The sequence below is a fragment of the Phyllobates terribilis genome, unplaced genomic scaffold, assembly GCF_046119375.1.
Source record: "Phyllobates terribilis strain yellow unplaced genomic scaffold, ASM4611937v1 Scaffold_11__3_contigs__length_659146591, whole genome shotgun sequence".
NCBI lineage: Eukaryota > Metazoa > Chordata > Amphibia > Anura > Dendrobatidae > Phyllobates > Phyllobates terribilis.
In genome coordinates, this window is record NW_027362771.1 from 353340599 (window position 1) to 353356471 (window position 15873).

The 15873-nt window shown below is 42.6% G+C and overlaps 1 protein-coding gene across 2 annotated transcripts in view; it reads left to right on the forward strand.

The window, feature by feature from the left end:
- Window positions 1-14248, forward strand: part of SORD (sorbitol dehydrogenase) — a 53634-nt gene extending 39386 nt beyond the window's left edge. For both annotated transcript variants that reach the window (XM_073652889.1, XM_073652890.1), the window contains 3 exons: window positions 120-295; window positions 13645-13766; window positions 13934-14248. In XM_073652889.1, coding sequence (XP_073508990.1) covers window positions 120-295; window positions 13645-13766; window positions 13934-14099 — 464 coding nt within the window. In that variant the 3' untranslated portion in view covers window positions 14100-14248. The remainder of the gene's footprint in view (window positions 1-119; window positions 296-13644; window positions 13767-13933) is intronic.
- Window positions 14249-15873: the final 1625 nt, after the last annotated feature.

The following is a 15873-nucleotide window of genomic DNA, read 5'->3' on the forward strand; positions in this document are numbered from 1 at the left end:
AGCTCCTGTCTTTTATTTCTTATATTTTAGTGTGGTTTATGTTTATAGCGCTTTAACTTTACTTCTGAAATGGCTACACTGTTGTCTCTCCAATTTTTATGACTGGAATAATTTTTCAGATTTATCTTCTTCAAGACTAGAAAAGGCCAAAGAAGTAGGAGCAGATTTTATTTTGGAAGTTGCCAAAGAAACCCCTCAGCAAACTGCTCGGAAAGTTGAAGAATTACTAGGATGCATGCCCGAGATCACCATTGAGTGCACTGGAGCTGAAGCTTGTATTCAGACAGGAATCTATGTAAGTAGAGGCAAGCTCATTCACTTACATGAAGGGTATCACCTCCCTCACTGTGGAATTAACTTATAGCTTTTAAGAATGTCACCGTTTTATGTATTACAAATATGATCTCATCGTGAATGGAATTCTGTACTAATACTTTAATTGTAATCAAAACATGTCTGTACCTGTGTCCAGGCAACATATACAAAACAGCAATGCGTGATGTCAGAAGACGTGAAAAGCATTTGGTTTTATTACAATTTTCATTTTCTTTTTAATTTGGGCTGTAGATAATTTATTTTCAGCTAATTAAAAAATGTTTGTCATGAAATCAAAATGACTTCCAAAGAAATATTGAGCATCATAAAAAATGAGTGTGCTGTACCTTTTGGCATGTTTGGAGTGTAACAAGTGACTGTTTGAGGGACAATACCTTTAAATAGTAAAAGTAACAAGTGTTGAACAAAGTTCAAATTTAACTAACACCTGAAATAATAATAAGTAACACCATTGGATGTGTTACATTTTATTCCTGTTCTGAGATAATTTTATAAATGTGCCCCTACGTATTTGTCTTGTTTACTGTGTCTGACCATGTAGTTCATGGTCGGTACGTAGCATACCAAAGTTCCTGGCCACGGGAGGAAACATAAGAGTATACAGACTATACATCAGGGGTTCGCAGCTGCTTCTTCCTGTGAGGTATCACATTTTCCTGCCTGTTTTATCACAGGAGCAAGTACTTCTGCTGTGTAACCAGTTCGGTGAGCTCATTATAGGAGCTTGGGTGGCCACTGAACTCGTATCTCACTGAATTGATGGTATACAGCAGGGGCACATTTTAAAGATTATCTCAGGATGGAACATTTTTTTTAACGCATTTAATTATGGAACTTCCAACATCTATTAAATAAAATGTACTCGGTTTGTGTGACAAACCCTTTAAGTACCAGATAATTTAACATAAAAACCTGATTTCAAAATTAGAAAATTTTTTACTGACACCTAGCCCTTCAAAAGGATTGTGTCATCAAAAAATGACCTACTGTTTAAATGGGGGTTTTATGTAATATGTATTCTTTTGTTCAATTGATTTTGCATTTCACTATTTATATTAACCCGTTCATGACGTTTGATGTATCCATACGTCATGGTTAGGTAGAGGTTCCCAACTTTTGACGTATGGGTACGTCATGACGTTCATGTGCACCACTTGGAGCTTGGCTTACATGTTAGCCGAGACCCCGCTGCCATAGCCAGGAGTGGTTCCCGCATGCCCACGGCTGTTTAAACCCTTAAATGCCGCAATCGATATTGACCATTTTGGAGGCTGAGAGAGGGGGCTCCTTCTGTCTTCCAATTAGCTCCCCTGAGACATCATCATGTTTAAGAGGCTTTTGTCAGTGTAACAATGACAGGTATCAAAAGACTGACCGTCACTTTCAAGCAGAAAACAGGTGTATACTAGTGATGAGCGCGCATGTTCGTTGCTGCTCTGTGCTCGCCCGAGCATTTCACTGCTCGAGATGCTCGGCGAGTATTTCCGGGGTTGCTCGGCGGGAGCTCGGGTCCCCTCCCTGCATGTTTGGCGCTTCACACACTGTAATGCCACAGCCATGTTGGTTGTGGCATTACAGTGATTGGCTGGCCGCACAGCGTCATCAGGTCCATATCAGACCTGGCACCGCCGTGCTCGTCACAGTCACTCCGGAATCAGACAGTGTAGGGAGAGGTGCTGCTGAGCTAAGGAGAGATTTGCTTGTTTCTAGTTAGTGTAGGTGTACCAAACTATATTAGAGACCCATATCCATCTCAACAAACAGTCCTTCTGAGGACTAATCCAGCTGCAGAGATATCAGTGCTAGGCAGGCAGGCAGGGTATATAGCAAACTGCAGTGCACATAGCAAGAGGGTCCATTTCAGTTCTGTCTGCTGGTGCTTTTACAGATATTTGTAGAAATAAGCCCAGGTATCAAGGGCCAGGAATAATTATTTTTTTAATCTTCATCCTAATTATTTGCTTAAAAAGCAATCCAGAGAACATTGTTTATCTGCGTCATTTGCTTGTTGGCACTGCAAAATACTGCCAGGTCCTTTCCGTATTACAGCGCTAAAAATCCAGCTATTTAAAACTGAGGTTTGTCCGTCACACGGATCACATATCATTGCGCTGAAAATGCTGCCATTTCTGGCCTCCATTGAAATTTTGTTTCAGTGTGTCAGTGAAGTTATTGACACCAGTTTGCTGTTAAAAATAGTTACCTACAGGACAGCTATTTAAAACTGCGGTTTGTCCGTCACACTGATCACATATAAGTTCGCTCCAAATTCAGCCATTTGTAGTGAGCATGGAAGATATTGTCCTCAATTTAAAATGGGCAAGGCACGTGGCAACGCATGGGGAACTGGACGCCTCCAGCAGAGGCAGCGGAACACTGTCAAAGTTCTGGGAGAGTTTTCTCAGCCCCTCCCATCGCACAGGCCCTGAGGCGCGGGGTACTCTCACAAGGAGTGCAAAGTTTGGGAAGATGCTGAGGGAGTACTTTGCCGACCGTACCAACGTCCTCCGTGATTTCTCCCTACTTTATAATTATTGGGTATCCAAGTTGGACACGTGGAATGAACTGGCTCTCTATGCCTTGGAGGTCCAGGCCTGCCCTGCCGCTAGCGTTTTATCAGAGCGGGTTTTTAGTGCCACTGGTGGAATTATAACTGATAAGCTCATCCGCCTGTCAACTGAAAATGCTGACAGGCTGACTCTTATAAAAATGAACAAGGGCTGGATTAGGCCAGATTTCTCAACACCACCGAATGATAGCAGTGTAACATAAACTCAAGTCCAGTGTCTTTTTTTGGGAGGTGTATTCCCATGCACCTTTTCACACCCACACATGGGTATACGCTTCCTAATTTCGGCTATTTGCTCTTGTTCTCCTCATCCTCCACCACCATATCACCAGGGTGACCGTGGTCCGTGATGCAACACCCACATCATTTTTTTTAAAGGGTATTTGCATACACTGCATAGGCAAACACTATGGGAGACCCACTTCCTAATAATGGGAACATTTTTTCATGAGGCCCTCTACGTCTCTTCCAAGGGGCATTGGAGTGCCTCCCAATTTTTGGCAGCCCTTGCATTCACTGCATAGGCCAACACTATGGGAGACCCACTGCCTAATAATGGGAACATTGTTTTCAGGAGCCCCTCTGACCTCCACTTCTCTTCCAAGGGGCAGTGGAGTGCCTCCAAATTTTTGGCAACCCTTGCATTCACTTCATAGGCAAACACAATGGGAGACCCACTTCCTAATAATGGGATTGGAGTAGGTCCAAATTTTTGGAAGCCCTTGCATTCACTGCATAGGCAAACAGTATGAGAGACCCACTTCCCAATAATGGGAACATTGTTTTCAGGAGGCCCTCTTATAAGTCTCTTCAAAGGGGTATTGGGGTGCATCTAAATTTTCAAAGGGGTATTGGGGTGCGTCCACATTTTGGGCAGACCTGCCACTTACTGCATACGCAATAACAGTATAGGAGACCCACTGTTTAGTAATGGGACCAAGAAACATAGCCAGCTGATGGCTCTCTAAGAATAGCTGGCCCTATAAGAATAGTAAAGGCCGCCTGATGGCCCTATAAAAATAGGCTTTGTGACTTTCAGAGTCCCTCCTTCATAAATTAAACGGGATCTGTCTGATCATGTCTCACACACCACATGACCAGATAAGGTTGTAAAATGTTAAAATGACATTTCCCAGTGAATGCATTTGTTACAGTTGAAAGCAATGCAAAGTTAAAAAACGCATCAAAAACTCTACGTGTCAACATAGCCCAAGGTGTGGAGGAGTATTTTTGTTTTTGGTTATTTATTTTGCCTTATATACAAGCCATTACCCTGGAAAGGATGTTCCTTAACATATTTCCCAGGAAAATCCATTTGGTTTCGTTTTTGTATGTTTTATTGTGTATCCGTAAAAGTGGCGTAATACCTCTGACAACGTTGTTGACAGCAGCGACCTGGGAGTCAGAAATGCTTCCAGGGGTATTCCCAATGCTGTTCCCATGTCATTTGAGCACTGTTCCCTTCAATTTGGGAAATTTTTACGCCTCTGCAGACCGCCGGGAAGAGCCACCTCAAAAATGCCCTGCCCTGCACCCAAACAGTAGTTTTTCTCATCACACATGACAGCACACCTGAGAGAGGGATCTGCCCACCAAGGACAGGAAACCTACTGAAATAAAAGGGTGGCACCTCTCCCCTGTATCAGTTAGTTTCCTGTCCTTGATGGGAACCTTTTGCTGGAATCGGTGGTGAAGATAAAAAGATTTGTTCTTACCCAGCCCTATCCTGGTGCCCGGAAGAGCAGACAACGTGCCTGTGGCCCAGCCTTCAGTGTACTGTAAACGCCATTCAGGGGTCCAGTGGAGTCTCTGATGAATGTGCCGGCGTGGGCGGCAGAGACAAAGATGCATTGTTTGTCTCAGTACGCCGCGCCGCCCTCCCCCTCTACACTCCCTGCTGCAGCCTCCGCCATGCAGCATGCTTGGCAGGCGGGGACACGCTTATGGTAGCTCCGCTGATGTCATGGGTGCAAGCCACACTGGGAATGGGCGTGCTCGAGTGGTGTCAGAGGGTCGTGCCGGAAGAAGATGGCTGTGCCCTAGGCGAAAATGCCTGGTTTGGGCTGGTAGGAGGGAGGGGGCAATCAGCTGGGACCGGAGAAGTTGGAACCGGGAATAGTCCACAAAATCAAGTGCTTATGCTCAAGCTCCCCTCTGTCATGGAAAACTAGCAGCAGCGGCAGCCGTTCAAGTGGCAGGAGCGGCAGCCATCCCAGTCAGAGAAGTGGAAGGTTACAGGACTCCTCGGTGTCCAGAGGGGATGCCATAAGGATCCCAGAACAGCCTCCTAATCCGGTACCCTTAAAGTGACAGCGGGTGGTGAGTGATCTTTGTGAATGTCACCATTTTAATAGGGCCCTTGTTCTGTGTTTATATCACTAGGAGCCTAAAAAAGCTAGAGGAAGAGGAATAGAGAGTGTGGCCTATGTAAAAACCCGCTAGCAGTGGACTGGCAGAAAAATCTCTGTTCAGATTGCATCCACAAAACAATCACTTAAGAGTCCACAGGCTTTACCGCAAGCCTTAAATCCACCATCAGGGCTGAGGTGGAAAGCTCTCTAAAAACCCTGTTAAAAAAAGGTAAGAAAATACTTAGGGAAGTCTCTACTGAGTCTGATGGTTCTCCACTATCAGGGGAAAAAATTTAATAGGGGATGTCCTCCGGGGAGAGGATGGAAGCGGGAGTTTAAAGGTAGAAAGGAGATCATTCTTCAACTTCCAAAAAGTCCTCACAATGATGCCAGGCTACCAGAAGGAGAAAGGCTTTCCCTCTATCCCGGCCTGGGAGAACATCTCTCCCAGAGCTGGGTTCTGGATATAGTAAGAGAAGGTCTGAAAATAGAATTTTTCCATCTGCCACATCAAACCTTTATAGTGATACCCCACAGTGAGTCATCAGAAGAACGACTAGCCCTAGAGACAGAGATCTTGGGTCTGACTAAAAAAGCAGGTTTTGTGCGAGGTCCTGGAGGAAGAAAAGGGAAGGGGATTTTATTCCTTCCTATTTTTGATACAAAAAAAAAAAAAGGTTCCTTCAGAACCATAATCAATCTAAAAAATCGCTCCTTCAAGATGGAATCAGTGAACACTGCCATAAAACGGCTATATCACAACTGTTTCAGGTCAGTCATCGATTTACTGGATGCTTTTTACCACATCCCAATTCATCTAGACCATCAAAGGTACCTGATAGTAGACCTGTACGTTCAGGGGAAAATCAAACATTATCAGTTCACAGCCCTTCCATTCGGGTTGTTGGTGGCTCCGAGGATCTTCACCAACGTAATACCAAAGATGACGGCCTACATTTGCACTCGAGCACCGTTATCGTCCCTTAGCTGGACGACTTCCTCATAGTGGGAAGATCGAAAGACCACTTCATGTCACAGCTGAGAGATATGAGAGCCGTCCTAGAAGATCTTGGCTGGATGGTGAACACTCTTAAGTCAAGGCTAAGACTAGTGATGATAAAGTCTTTCCTAGGCCTGGTTCTAAATTCCGAACTCCAGACTTTTTCTTACCCGAGGACAAAATAAACAAAATAGTAAACCTTGCCTCAACAGTGATAAGTTTTCCAAAAATTACCCTAAGGAAGGCAATGTCCCTGTTAGGACCCCTGACATCCTGCATCCCAGCCGTGAGATTGGCCCACACGAGACAGCTTCAATGGGATATTCTGTCTGCACAGAGATTCCTAAAAGGACATTTAGAAGGGAAGTTGGAACTTTCTTTAGATGTCAAACTCCCTCTCATGGTGGGCAGACAGAGCAAACTTAACATCAGGCGTCCAATGGGTGAGGCAGATAAACAACATACTAATGCGAGCAACTTAGGTTGGGGGGCGCACCTGAGGGCTCATATGAATCAGGGGACCTGGTCATCTCGAGAGAGAAATCAGGTGTCAAACCTGAAAGAGCTGTGGGCTGTGGAAAGAAATCTAAAAGGCTTTCTTCCCTTCATTCTTTGTTGCCACGCCTGGGTCATGTCTGACAACCTGGCTATGGTGGCGTATATCAATCACCAGGGGGGAATAAGGTCTCACTCCCTAATGATAGCAGCAAGCAAACTCTTACAGCTGGCAGAACAACACTTTTTGTCCCTTTACAGTGCTGCATATAAAGCTGGTAGAAAATACCAAGGCAGACTTCCTGAGCGGCAACAGGCTGAAACAGGGGGAATGGACATTGAACGCCCAGGTCTTTCGGCATATAGTTCTCGCATAGGAGCATTTCAAGGTCCTGGAGTGGCCTAGCCAGTCTCCAGATCTAAACCCTATAGCAAACATTTGGAGGTAGTTGAAAGTCCGTGTTGCCGAGCGACAGCCCCAAAACATCACTGCTCTAGAGGAGATCTGCATGGAGGAATGGGCCAACATACCAGCAACAGTGTGTGCCAACCTTGTGAAGACTTACAGAAAACGTTTGACCTCTGTCATTGCCAACAAAGGATATATAACAAAGTATTGAGATGAACTTTTCTAATTAACCAAATACTTATTTTCCACCAAAGTTTGAAAAAAATTTCTTTCCAAATCAGACAATGTGATTTTCAGGATTTGTTTTCTCATTTTGTCTCTCATAGTTGAGGTCTAACTATGATGTCAATTACAGGCCTCTCTCATCTTTTTAAGTGGGAGAACTTGCACAATTGGTGGCTGACTAAATACTTTTTTTTCCCCACTGTACAAACGCTTTGCAGATTTTTTTGCTTTATGTGACTTGAACCCAGGGACCTCAGCGCTGTAAGGCTACAGTGCTAACCACTGAGCCACTGTGCTGCCCATATTTCAGATTCATCAGAAAAAGATAATTTTATGTAGGGTGAAAAGTAGTGATGCGCGAGTACTAAAATGCTCGGGTGCTCGATGCTCAGGTCGAGCAAATTGGAATGCTCGGGTGCTCGACCCAAGCAACGAGCCCAATGTAAGTCTATAGGAAACTCGAGCGTTTTTCAGGTGGCTCCCCCCGGCGGTCTGCAGAGGGCCTAAAAATTGTCCAAATCGATGGGAACACTCCTCAAATGACATGGGAACAGCATGGGGAAGACCCCTGGATGCATTTCTGACTCACAGGTCATTACTGTCAAGAACGTTGTCAGAGGTATTACGCCACTTTTACGGACTCACAATAAAACATACAAAAACGAAACCAAAATGTATTTTTCTGGGAAATATGTTAAGGAACATCCTTTCCAGGGTAATGACTTGTATATAAGGCAAAATAAATAACCAAAAACAAAATGCTCCTCCACACCTTGGGCTATGTTCACACGTAGCGTTTTTGATGCTTTTTGGCACTTTTGCATTGCTTTCAAAGGTGACAAATGCATTCACCGGGAAATGTCATTTTAACATTTTACAACCTTATCTGGCCATGTGGTGTGTGACACATCATCAGACACATCCTCTTTAATTTATGATGGAGGGACTCTGAAAGTCACAAAGCCTGTTTTTATAGGGCCATCAGGCAGCCCTTACTATTCTTAAAGGGCCAGCTGTCGGCCCTCACTATTGTTAGAGAGCCATCAGCTGGCTATGCTTTGTTGTTTTCATTATTAACGAGTGGGTCTCCAATACTGTTATTGCGTATGCAGTGACTGCAACGGCTGCCAAAAATTTAGAGGAACTCCAATGCCCCTTGCAAGAGACGTAGAGGTCGAAGAGCCTCCTAAAAACAATGTTCCCATTATTAGGAAGTGGGTCTCCCATAGTGTTTGCCTATTCAGTGAATGCAAATGCTGCCAAAAATTTGGAGGAACTCCAATGCCCCTTGCAAGACATGTAGAGGAGGTGATATGGTAGATATGGTGGTGAATGATATGGTGATGGAGAAGGACAAGGGCAAATAGACAACATCAGGACGCGTATACCCATGTGTAGGTGTGAAGAGGTGCATGGGAATAGACCTCCCAAATAAAGAATCTGGACTTGAGTTTACGCTGCTATCATTCGGTGGTGTTGAGAAGTCTGGCCCAATCCATCCCTTGTTCATTTTTATAAGAGTCAGCCTGTCAGCATTTTCAGTTGACAGGCGGATGCGCCTATCGGTTATAATTCCATCGGCGTCACTAAAAACCCGCTCTGATAAAACGCTAGCGGCAGGGCAGGCCAGGACCTCCAAGGCGTAGAGAGTCAGTTCATTCCACGTGTCCAACTTGGATACCCAATAATTACACTGCTCAAAAAAATAAAGGGAACACTTAAACAACAGACTATAACTCCAAGTAGCTCAAACTTCTGTGAAATCAAACTGTCCACTTAGGAAGCAACACTGATTGACAATCAATTTCACATGCTGTTGTGCAAATGGAATAGACAATAGATGGAAATTATTGGCAATTATCATGACACCCTCAATAAAGGAGTGGTTCTGCAGATGGGGACCACAGACCACATCTCAGTACCAATGCTTTCTGGCTGATGTTTTGGTCACTTTTGAATGTTGGTTGTGCTTTCATACTCGTGGTAGCATGAGACGGACTCTACAACCCACAGAAGTTGCTCTGGTAGTGCAGCTCATCCAGGATGGCACATCAATGCGAGCTGTGGCAAGAAGGTTTGCTGTGTCGGTCAGCGTAGTGTCCAGAGGCTGGAGGCGCTACCAGGAGATAGGTCAGTACACCAGGAGATGTGAAGGGGGCCGTAGGAGGGCAACAACCCAGCAGCGGGACCGCTACCTCCACCTTTGTGCAAGGAGGAACATGAGGAGCACTGCCAAAGCCCTGTAAAATTACCTCCAGCAGGTCACAAATGTGCAAGAGAATGCCAAGAGTGTGCAAAGCAGTCATCAAAGGAAAAGGTGGCTACTTTGAAGAACCTAGATTATAAGACATATTTTCAGTTGTTTCACACTTTTTTGTTAAGTATATAATTCCACATGTGTCAATTCATTGTTTTGATGCCTTCAGTGTGAATGTACAATTTTCATAGTCATGAAAATACAGAAAAATCTTTAAATGAGAAGGTGTGTCCAAACTTTTGGTCTGTACTGTACTTGAGTTGTTACAGTACCTTATAACTTTTCATTACACAAAGATTGTATAAAATCACAATTCTTCTTTTAAGTGAAACTGGCAAGCCCAAAAAATGCTACCAACCTGCAGATATGGGGCTAATCTGCAGATTAATTGTATTCCAAAGCTGATCGGCCGCCATACTGAAAGCCTAGCTACTGGGAAAAAATTTACTTTATTCCTTCCACCTTCTGGCTTTTAGTCATAGAGGTGCAGCATCAGTCACTGCTCAGTCCATAGTGAACGATGGTTGTAACCACTGACTGACAGCCAGCTTAGCAGTACATCAGTGTTGACTGTCAGTCAAGATGGGTGCATGGTTGCAGACTCTGCTCACTATGTACTAAGCGGTGACTGAAACTGTGCCTGAAAGCCAGAGGTTGCCAAAAGAGATAAAGACCATTTCCTCTCAGCAGTTGGGATTTCAGTGAAGCGACCACACTGCTTTAGAACGCTGTTAATTTACAGATTAATCCCTTATCTGCAGGATAATAGCGTTTTTGACATGACTGGTTGCCTTGAAATACAGGTGCATCTCACTAAATTAGAATATCATCAAAAAGTTAATTTATTTCAGTTCTTCAATACAAAAAGTGAAACACATACATTATATAGAGTCATTACAAACAGAGTGATCTATTTCAAGTGTTTGACTGAGTTAATGACTTTTGTGTTTTCATTGGCTGTAAGTCATAATCATCAATATTAACAATGACAATAATTAACAAAAAACACCTGAAAGGCTTCCTAAGCATTTAAAAAAGGTCCCTTAGTCTGTTTCAGTAGGATCTACAATTATGGGGAAGACTGCTGACCTGACAGATGTCCAGAAGGCAGTCATTGACACACTCCACAAGGTCCTAGAGTTCCAATTTTCATCTGGAAATCAAGGTCCCAGAGTCTGGAGGAAGAGTGGAGAGGCACACAATCCAAGCTGCTTGAGGTCTTGTGTGAAGTTTCCACAATAAGTGAGGTTTGGAGAGCCATGTCATCTGCTGGTGTAGGTCCACTGTGTTTTATCAAGACCAAATTCAGCACAACAGTCTACCAGGAAACTTTAGAGCACTTTATGCTTTCCTGTGCCGACAAGCTTTTTGGAGATGCAAATTTCATTCTTCAGCAGGACTTGGCACCTGTCCACACTGCCAAAAGTACCAATATCTGGTTTAAAAACAACCGTATCACTGTGATTGATTGGCCAGCAAACTCGCCTGACCGTAACCCCATAGAGAATCTATGGGGTATTGTCAAGAGGAAGATGAGAGACACCAGACCCAACAATGCACACGAACTGAAGGCTGCTATCAAAGCAACCTGGGCTTCCATAACACCTCAGCAGTGCCACAGGCTGATCACCTCCATGCCACGCCGCATTGATGCAGTAATTGATGCAAAGGGAGCCCCGACCAAGTATTGAGTGCATTTACTGAACATACATTTCAGTAGGCCAACATTTCGAATTTTAATAACATTTTTCAAGCTGTTGTTGTAAAGTATTCTAATTTACTGAGATAATGACTTTTGTGTTTTCATTGGCTGTAAGCCATAATCATTAACATTAACAGAAATAAACACTTGAAATAGATCACTCTGTTTGTAATGACTCTATATAATATGAGTTTCACTTTTTGTATTGCAGAACTGAAATAAATTAACTTTTTGATGATATTCTAATTTAGTGAGATGCACCTGTAGTTATTTTCATCCTAAGTATTTTATTACATGTCAACAAGATGTGCAAAAAAAGTCTATAGGGTGTGAGTCCCACCTCCTTTATCCTAACCTGATATAATTCAGAATGCTTGCTTTATTAAATTGGATGCAGAAGCGCACAGACCTTGGGCGTTATAGAGAGACCTGAGAACCATCCATAGACTTCAGTGGAGAGCTCTGTGTATTTGGCTATTACAGCCACCTCTCACTTAATTATGCTTATCAACATGTGAGGATGGGAGTGATGCAGACAGTTATGGCACCTGCTTATCTTGTGAGTAAAGAGAGGGATTGGCAAAAATTCAGGTGTAATAGCCTGATGTCTCCTATAGACACGTGTTGTAGCCCAATCCATCTGTGGACACTCACATCACCCTCGCAACATAGTAACTAAACAAACCCTTTCATGCAAGGAAGTATAGAACTGGAACTTAAAAATCTCCTGCGTTAGTGGAGAGATAGTAAATAGCATGATAGTTCAGTTATCAACTAAATTTCCCACCCATGTGTTCAAAACCATATCACATGGCTAGGAACGTTTCTTAATTTATCAGCCCTCAGCTATCTACAGGTACACCGATCCAATCCTATCTCATCTGTTTTCTGGGCAACATTATACTTACATTATGGGCAGTGGTTAAAGCTAACAGGAATTTTTGCTGTCATCAGCCTGCAAACAAATAGAACCTGGGTTCACCTTTGACTGATATGGCGTTCACCTTTTTACTAAGCAGCACGTGTGAACTTACAAGAATAAAAGTGCCTTCAGTTGTAGCAGAGGTCTAGATAAATATGCAGAAAACTGGTGTAAGCGATTCATACATACCACTGCCAACAAGCTAGGCTTTCTTTCTTGGGGTGATTCAAGGATCTATTCACGTAATACTGCTCAAATCTTTATCTTTGGTGTCTCTGTTTATGCTTTATAAAGCCTCTAAAAGGACAAAATTACACCATAACCTACAGAATACTACTGAGATTTCATCAAAATTATGGCAGACATGACTGTCGATTTATGCTGCCAAACCACGGGCAGCATGAATCAGAGCCTGGCTACATGGTTGCAGCTGTGTACAGTATGTTTCTCTCAGAAACATCGGAGCATAGACTATACGAGACTAGTCCGGAACCACCCCTGGCCAAATTCTCCTCACACCGCTCTAGTTGATTGACAGGTCTCTCTCATGTATGTAAATTGGTAGAGATCGGTCAATCACCGACAGAAGTGGTGGGAGAAGCCGCAGGACTAGGCTCACCTCTGCCTATGGCCCCCGGCCGGATTTTTAAATCTGTGCTCTTTCTGAAACACATTTCAGACCTAAACATACCTGGCTACAATTGTTCAAAAGACAAGGATTATCCAGCGTGGAAAAAATATCCATAAAAATAGAAAATGTATTTTTCTATTTTTATGGAGATTTTTTTCCACGCTGGATAATCCTTGTCTTTTGAATACTTTTCTTGTGGCACTGCCAGTTTCCGTGCGAGGAAGTCTGTCTTCTACATGAATGGGTGAGCTGATCATTGTTGTTTCTTTTTTCTTGGCTACAATTGTGACTCATGTGATCCATGCTGCTCGTGGTTTGGACATCATGAATTGACTGATAGGTTCTCTTTAATTTTACTGGGTTCTCTTTAAGAATTACTGGTGACAGCGGGTGACCACATGACCTCAAATATTTGCTCAGCTTCTCTCAATTCACTTGTGTTGTGAGGATCCAATTACATCTATTCAGAATACGGCTGGAAGTATGCAAATCGGTCACTGATCGCCCGTTCTCCCCAGCTAAACAAGTGAATCTTGACAGTGTGAGAACTGCACGCTCTCTCTATTCAGAAGTCTGCAGTCACATAGAGTGGCTCAAACTTTTATCAAAAACCCGAACAACCCCTTTCAGATTGGTGGGAGTTTCTGAATTCTGGAAATGTCGAGTGCCCTCTTAAGTTCATCAGTGATTGTGGTGATTACTTTACTTTCTCTTTTATTAATGTATTTTTTGTATGCTTATTCACAGGCAACACGGTCTGGTGGTACTTTAATACTTGTTGGTTTGGGTCCAGCAATGGTCAATGTACCTATTGTGAATGCTGCTGTGCGAGAGGTTGACATCAGGGGCATTTTCAGATACTGTAATACGTAAGTTCTAGTAATACAAAATATATATATATATATATATATATATATATATATATATATATATATATATATATATATATATATATATATATATATATATATATATAAAATAAACTACAGATGTGCTGAATTATCCTGATGGAAATGTACAATCTGTATTTTTGCAGATGGCCAATGGCTATTTCAATGCTGGCATCTAAAAGAGTGAATGTGGCTCCTTTGGTTACACATCGCTTTCCCTTAGAAAAGGCGCTAGAAGCATTTGAAACTACAATGAGAGGAGAAGGAGTGAAAGTTATGTTGAAATGTGACCAGAATGACCAGAACCCATAAAACTAGTAGTGCCACCTGTAATATTCTTTTGGGATACATTTGAGGGCACCTACTAGTAATATAAAAAAATAACTGTACCTTGCATGGTGTTTCAATAAATACTTCATTCATAAATTTATCCTAAATAAAGATTTATGGTTCCAAAAATACATGTTTGTTTGGTTTTCAAAATTATTAAAAACTGGTGCTTGACTTTTATCTTGCTGGTTAAACATATGAAGGTATTAATGAAGACTATTGCATGTTACTGTACTTACAAAAGTTCTCAAAATGTATTTGGCCATTTATTTTACTTTTTTTTTCGTGAGTTTTTGATGTTGCAGATTTTCTGCACCTATTAGGTAAATCCGGTTACTTGCTTTTTTACATGTGTTTTTATTGTGTTTTTGATGCTGCATTTTTTTCTCTTTTTGCTATGACATGTTTTAAATAAAGCTGCCTTTTTTTTTTTATATTTCCCGGTATTTGCCAAAGTTGACATAGCGGGGGAAAAAAAAGCACAGTGGGAAAGAAATTTCTATAAATCCTATCCACTTTGCTGGAGCTGTAAAACGCTGACGTTTTTTTTGCACAGTGAAAATACGCAGCATCAAGACCTCACTGTGTGTACTTGACTTCAGTTTTCAGTTCATATCTCTCCAAAACAGCATCTCAATGGATTGTTTTACCATGCTGTTCTTGGTTTCTAAGGGGTAAAGTTTCTCCTTGTGGAGAGTGCCATGCTAAGTCTGGCATGCCAGTATGAGGAGACTGAAATGCCTTGCATGCTCCTCTGGGAAATTGAATATGCAATTTGTCTCTTCAGAGAGGAAGAGGACTTGAACTCTAGTGCCACCTATTGGAAGTAGCAATCCTACAAGTCATTATCGGCCCTTTAACCGAGCCTTGAAATATGACTTAGGATAAAAGCCAAATCAGAATCTCTCCATAAGGAGAAACCTTACCTCTTAGATCCTAGCCTTAGCCTTTCACCCAGCCAAATTTGATCTCATACTTTGTACTGACGAGGGGCAATACCCCGAAACACCATGTATATAAATTGAGATTCTGATTTGGCTTTTATCCTAAGTCATATTTCGAGGCTTGTTAAAGGGTTGATAATGACTTGTAGGATTGCTACTTCCAATAGGTAAGGAAAATAGATTTGGCACTCCAAGATTTCATGCAGAAAAAATAAATTTATTCTGCAAAACAATCCAGTTTGTTGCCAATATATGTTAATGTTTCAGCCTATTTAATGGCCTTTTTCAGAAATATAAACAAAGTATAATATATATACCGTATTTTTCGGACTATAAGACACACCGAACCATAAGACGCTCCTAGGTTTTAGAGGAGGAAAAAAAAAAGTAAGCAAAAAATGTGGTCATGATGCACTTTTAAGGGGGAGGGGGTCTTCTGCTGACACTGGTATAGGGGTAATGTCCCCCAATTCTGACAATATCCCCCATCCTGGTATATATGCCCCCCCCCTTCCTTTTATACGTGGTCCCCATCCCCATCCTGGTATGCCTGGCATCCCTCCATCCTGGTATGCATGGAACCCCTCCATCCTAGTATGCATGGCACCCCTCATCCCTATCCTGGTATGCTTGGCACTCCCAGATCCCTATCCTGGTATGCATGGTACCCCTCATCCCTATCCTGGTATGCCTGGCATCCCTCCATCCTGGTATGCATGGAACCCCTCCATCCTGGTATGCATGGCACCCCTCATCCCTATCCTGGTATGCATGGCACCCCTCATCCCTGTCCTGGTATGCATGGCACCCCT